Source organism: Pleurodeles waltl, chromosome 10, assembly GCF_031143425.1.
Source record: "Pleurodeles waltl isolate 20211129_DDA chromosome 10, aPleWal1.hap1.20221129, whole genome shotgun sequence".
Taxonomy (NCBI): Eukaryota; Metazoa; Chordata; class Amphibia; order Caudata; family Salamandridae; genus Pleurodeles; species Pleurodeles waltl.
The window spans coordinates 232,011,947-232,017,946 of NC_090449.1; the positions used below are offsets into that span (position 1 = coordinate 232,011,947).

The 6,000-nt window shown below is 43.7% G+C and overlaps 2 protein-coding genes across 4 annotated transcripts in view; both read right to left on the bottom strand.

The window, feature by feature from the left end:
• GDE1 (glycerophosphodiester phosphodiesterase 1) overlaps nucleotides 1-1,030 on the bottom strand; it is a 211,504-nt gene extending 210,474 nt beyond the window's left edge. For 2 of the 3 annotated variants that reach the window (XM_069210239.1, XM_069210238.1), the window contains exon 1: nucleotides 398-1,026. In XM_069210239.1, the coding sequence (XP_069066340.1) occupies nucleotides 398-649 (252 nt within the window). In that variant the 5' untranslated portion in view covers nucleotides 650-1,026. Of the gene's footprint in view, nucleotides 1-397 lie in introns of all 3 variants that reach the window. The other variant, XR_011199087.1, reaches the window with a different exon arrangement.
• A 3,345-nt stretch (nucleotides 1,031-4,375) lies between these two features.
• On the bottom strand, nucleotides 4,376-5,458 carry LOC138262405 (integrase/recombinase xerD homolog). Its single transcript, XM_069212308.1, has one exon. It carries the CDS (start codon nucleotides 5,456-5,458, stop codon nucleotides 4,376-4,378), a length of 1,083 nt encoding a protein of 360 aa, XP_069068409.1.
• Nucleotides 5,459-6,000: the final 542 nt, after the last annotated feature.

Below are 6,000 nucleotides of genomic sequence, written 5' to 3' on the forward strand. Positions count from 1 at the left end.
CCTATCTTTGGGCTTTCATCAACAGTTGAACCTGGAGTGGAGAAATATTCAACTGACCTACTCATACCTTTAAATAAATATGACATGTGATTGGTCAAATGAGAAGGATGTGTTGGATGTCACAAATGACAAGGGACTTGACAGCTATGCACTAAAACTGTGTTTGGGTCTGGAGGCACTTTTGCCAGGGTCTGAAAGAGCAAGCATTCCAAATGACCTGACAGTAGGCTACGCTCTGGAGAAAGCCTCATGCATAATTGTTTAATTAAGGCGGTAATACTATATACCAAGTCAACGCTGTATACACGCAACTATTTGTTGTTTATGGAGTCTCACGTTTGACAACTGAGATATTTATAAGTCGCCCACTTGCAGCGTACTCGGGCAATATGCACACCTGTCTGATGGCCGCCAAAGTGTTCTCAGGCGCATCGTGCGCTCCTCCGCGGTGAGCAATCACAGACACTATTCCCTGGGGCTTCAATACCAGCTGCGCCCGAGACTCGGGAACCGGCGGAAACCTAAAGGTTATCAGCAGGAAGTAGAGAACGCCGGTAATCACGGAAGAATAGAAGACATCGCGACTAAGCAACAAAAGCAGCAGAAAAATTGTGGTAAATGAGGCCAGCAACCCCTCGTGCCACAGCATGGTGCCCGCCTCAAGATCAGCTGGTAGGGACTGGACGGTGGGAAGCAGAGAAGGGCATGGCCAAGGGGGTGGAGCCCGGGGAGCCTGGCAGGTGAAAGGACGCTGCGTGCGTGCCTACGTCAAACAGCACAATGGCTCATTTGACATAGAAAGCAGACTACGATTTGCTACGACTCACGGGCGCCAAACATAACCTATGATAACGTGGACGCTGCGACGTCTGGGATACGCAGATGCCTGCAGGATACTCCCGATTCTTGAATCAGAAAACGGCTTTAGTTTGGCTGTCTCCCGCCTGAAATGGCCTTGTCCGAAAAAGAAGGGGGTAACATTCGCCACATATTTACGGTCGAGCGCTAAGCGCTCCTCCCTGGTGCAATCTCTCTGTGGCTTGTAACCACGCCCATGTCAAGCCCATCAGTTTGATTGGTTCGTGGGCTTGCCTTTTAAAATTAAGTTGATTTAATTGGTGAAAGACCTGCATACCTCATGCCTTTTCGGTGTTTAGCCCACCTGGAACACACGGGCCAACTACTGAAAATATACAGGCTCCATGTTTTCTGTATGGTTTCTGTACTATTTTTCTCTTTATTTTGTAGGCAGCGCAATCTCGCTGGGCAGTAGTAGAGCACTTTCCATGACATCGACCCTGTTACATGGATATTTGCTCTTTTGCCAGTTACAGGGATAATGCGAAATTTCCTAGCTATCGTGAAGGAAAGTTTCAATTCTATTAAGGACACGGAGGCGAGGATTATGTAGTTCTTTCTTCACTCTTTATTATACAGTAGGTTCAAAGTTCAACAAAAAACACAATTGAACCACAAGTCCCATGAGTCCGTTGTGTTGTAATACTAGATAGAATGTAGAATATAGAATCGCTGTAAGGGAGATCGTGTCAGTTGGGAGAGGAGGCTATGCCGAACAGATGCTGTCGGTGAGCCTTTATTATTGATGCATTTTGAAATAAAAGAAACACGAAGTACATCTGCAAGTGTGTACATCTTTATCCACAACAATTTGGGGACGATTGTTGTTTGGGCTCATCGACTTTTCTGTATTGTGGATCCGATCGCTGAAAGTTTTGGTAACTGTGAACACGGCGTTTTTATCTTCAAAGTACTCACCGCTGTTCAAAAAGGTACTGTAGCCCTATGGTTCAGCATTTCCTCTTTCCTTATTAATTTATTGCCGCTCCTCGCGCTCTTTGTTTATTTATCGCCGCTCCACGCGCTCATTAACAAAGTGTACTAGTTTCCTAGCAACGGTAGCTAGTCACGCTAGAGTGCTGCGCGTGCTATTTTTATAGTGCCCAATTTCCAATGAAAACAGATATAACGCGGAGACATAAACAACGGCCATTTTGGATTGGGCAAATTGAGCGAAACAAGGGCAAATTCCTACTAAAAGTACTTATCAACGGTGGCCATTTTGTATGTCGATTGGGATATACATTGCCTTCAATTGACCAAGGAGTATACAGTAGCCATTTTAATTTTGCCGGAGAGTTTCAGATATTTGAAGAACATTTTGGAAGCTGTGGAATACGTATAAAAAAAATAAAAAAATAAACTATCGCTCATAATAATTTTATTAATCAACCTGCGTTGTTTTTAAATAATCCTGGCAAACCTGCAATGAAATCGAAAAATTGGCATAGAGCATTTGAAAATTACTTAGTGGCTATTGACGGTAAAAAATTTGATCCAGAACGAAAAAAAGCATTGATGTTTGGCCTATTAGGCAATGCAGGTCAAGAAATCATTGATAATCTACCGGAGTATGAATCGCCTCCTGGTCAATTTATTCCATTGAAGGAGTATGAGGAAATATGGAAAAACAATTCACGGAGGAACCCAAGGGAATGGTGGAGAGGCACAGTTTCTTCAAACGGAAGCAAATGGAGCATGAAAGGAGGAGTATATCACTTCTTTGAGAGTCTTAGCGTCTTCATGTGAATTTAATGAGATGACAGATACTTATATTCAAGATCAATTTGTATTTCAATGTTATTAAAAAAATATACAAGAAAGGTTGTTGCCATGGGAGACAATAGCTATAGATATTTCAGGTCCATTTACTTTACTTGAATCAGATATACGTTACTTAATTGTCGTCACAGATTATTATTCTAAATGGATTCACTGGGAATTTTTAAGAAATGTTAGTACTGAAACGGTTATTGAATTTTTAAGAACATTGTTTTGCAATTGAAGGTTTACCCAGAATTTTGGTATCTGACAATGGTACGCAATTAACTTCACAGAAAATGTGTACATTTTTGGAATGTCATGGTATTAGACAAGAAAAAAGTCCTCTTTACAATCCTTCATCAAATGGTCAAGTGGAAGGTATGAATAGATTTATGAAAGAAGGTATTCAATTAGCATTAGCATCAAAATTATATGTATATGAATTTTTACGGGAGAAAGTGTATGGGTATAATTGTACTACAAATGGATTTTCACCTTTCCTTTTGATGAGAGGCAGGAAGGAGACAACTTTACTCACTCCTAAATTTGGCAAGGTCGTGAATAATGGTAATATGGTCAAAATTGTGGATGATAATGAACTTCAAGTTAAACTAAAAATTGTCGACAAACAAGTAAAAACTAAACATTAGTATGACAATATAAATAGAGTGAGATCTGGAGTATTCAATGTAGGAGATTGGGTACTTGTAAGTAAACCCTATAAAGTACTTAAAGGGGAGTCGGTATACACTTCTCCAATGCAAGTTTTGAAAGTGTCTAATGGTTCTGTTCTTTTGAAAGATAAGGGGGGTGGAGTAAAAATGCTGCGATCTTGTTAAAACCACATCAAGAGAGCATTTTGAAAAATGTAGGAAACAGAGATGATGTTCATTTGGAAACTAGAGATTATTATGATTTTGGAGATTTAACTAGTGATGGTATGGAGGGAAAATCTAGTTGCAGAATTGATGGAAACAGTAGCAGGAGTAATAGTAGTATTTGTGACAATGAAATGCATAATTTAGAAATGGCACAGAGAGTTACAGAGAATGAATTAACTGATGTAACTGATGTTAATTTGTAATACTGGATAGAATGTAGAATATAGAATCTAAAATCGCTGTGAGGGAGATTGGTGTCAGTTGGGAGAGGAGGCTATGCCGATCGGACGATGTCGGTGAGCCTTTATTATTGACGCATTTTGAAATAAAAGAAACATGAAGTACATCTGCAAGTGTATACATCTTTATCCACAACACGTTGCCATAACAACTGTAGTCCAGTGAGACTTCATTAACTGTAACAGTATAAATGCCCACAGACACATCACTACCCCCTCGACTTCACTGCGAAGGGACATTCAATTCCTCAAGTGGCCGCTACTTCCGCTCCTATAAGAAACACACAAATTTAAGCCATGCGAAAAACTCGAAGCATGACGTAGTTGAAACCTATTATATCACAGTAAACAAATATGTAGGTCATGAGAAAACCAATCTACAGAGTAGTGATAATACAATCATTCACAGCAAAGTGCAATGTCATTACATATGAGCATGCATGTACAATATAATATAAGAATACCACCATCGTACCAATTCGAAGCGACATCTTCCGTGTGGGTAGGACACGCACTACGTGTGGGGAGGGATGATCCTGGCCTCCGTGTCCTTAATAGAATTGAAACTTTCCTTCACAATAGCTAGGAAATTTAGCATTCTATGTCAGGACCGGAGGCGGGGATTATGCAAGTTCAAAGCTTACTCACCACCAGTGAGGCCGCCTCATGAATCGGTTTGAAATAGAATCTTTTAAAAACCGACTCCGAGGACCAATCTGCAGCATTCATGATGTCCTCCAACCTCCAACCCACATGAACTGCCTTGGAGGCCATGGCACCTCTCGTCGAATGAGCACCAAAAACTTGTATGTCAATACCCGCTACTGCTAAGATCCATCGGATCCATCTCGCAATGGTGGGGGAAGAAACTGCTTTAAAGGGCTTCTTCAGTGCAATCAACAGCTGACCTTCACCCGAAGGATGCAAATCAGCAGTCATCTCCTCATACGCCTTTAAGCAACGTACAACGCACAGCTTAGGAGCAAAAGGGAACGCCGGGTAAGATACTGACCTGGTATTAAATTTGGTCCCACGGGCAACTGTGAATGTTACGCCATCTGGAGAAAACACTCCAGCTGACACATCCAGGGCCCTGACGTCCGAAACCCTTGTGCATGATATGAGGCACAACAACATCGCCAGCTTAGCTGACAACTCCTTCCTGGAGAGAAATTGGTTGTCCTGCCACGAGGATAACAAACGTAGAACCAGATTGATATCCCACAGCTCCGAGTACCTTGGTTCTGGAGGACAGGAAAGTCTGATACCTTTGAGAAGTTTACACACCCACGGATGAGCTCCTACAGGTTGATTATCAAGAAGGGGATGGCCCGGCGATATAGCCGAGCGGAAGGCATTCACCGTACAGTAAGACAGACCAGCAGTCGCCAGTTCCGCTAGGAAGTATATGATATCAGTAATGTGGGCCCCAGTGGGATCTGTATGTCTGTCCATACACCAGCAAGCCCATCGAGACCATGCAGACATGTATCGTTTGCCAGTCCCTGGAGCCCAGGCCTGGGTGATGAAACCTTGAGCCTCCTGCGAAAGTCTGCGATCTTGCCATTGAGTCCTGAAATCTTCCAGGCCACCAGATATAGATGGCCTTGAAGGACCAGAGGGTGGAACTGACCCATCGGATCCCGAAGGATCGAAGGAAAAACCGGAAGACTGAGAGGGAAGTCTCACGAGAGTTCCAGAAGAGTGGGGAACCATGCTTGGGAGCGTCACAGGGGAGTCACTAGGATGACGGTCTCTTCCTGACAACGAACTTGGGCTGACACCCTGGAAATCAGCAGGAAAGGAGGAAAGGCATACACCTGGAGCTGGCCCCAGTCCTGCAGAAACGCGTCCACGGCCTCCGCTCCCAGATCTGGGCGCCAGCTGAAGTACCGGGGAAGCAAAAAGATCCACTGAACAGGGACCCCACCGAGCCAGAATCGCCAGAAGACCGCCGGGTCCAACTGCCAGTCGCTGGAATCCAGCAGGAACCTGGAGTTCCAATCCGCCAGAGCGTTCTGGGAACCCAGCAGATACTCCGCCGTGACCGAAATCTGATGTGCAAGGCAAAAATGGCAAAAGTCTTTTGCTAGATCTGCTAGGGCCCTTGACCGAGTGACCTCCAGTCGGTTGATATATTGTACTGTTGACACGCTGTCCATCCGAAGGAGGACCACAAAAGAGACCCAGTCCCGAGTCAGGGATTTGATCACAAACGAGCCCGCTAGCAGCTCTAGACAATTGATATGCATGTTGAG

Bases quoted from the DNA above. Each gene is read 5' to 3' on its own strand.
- LOC138262405 (XM_069212308.1), bottom strand. From the start codon at position 5,458: ATGGTTCCCCACTCTTCTGGAACTCTCGTGAGACTTCCCTCTCAGTCT.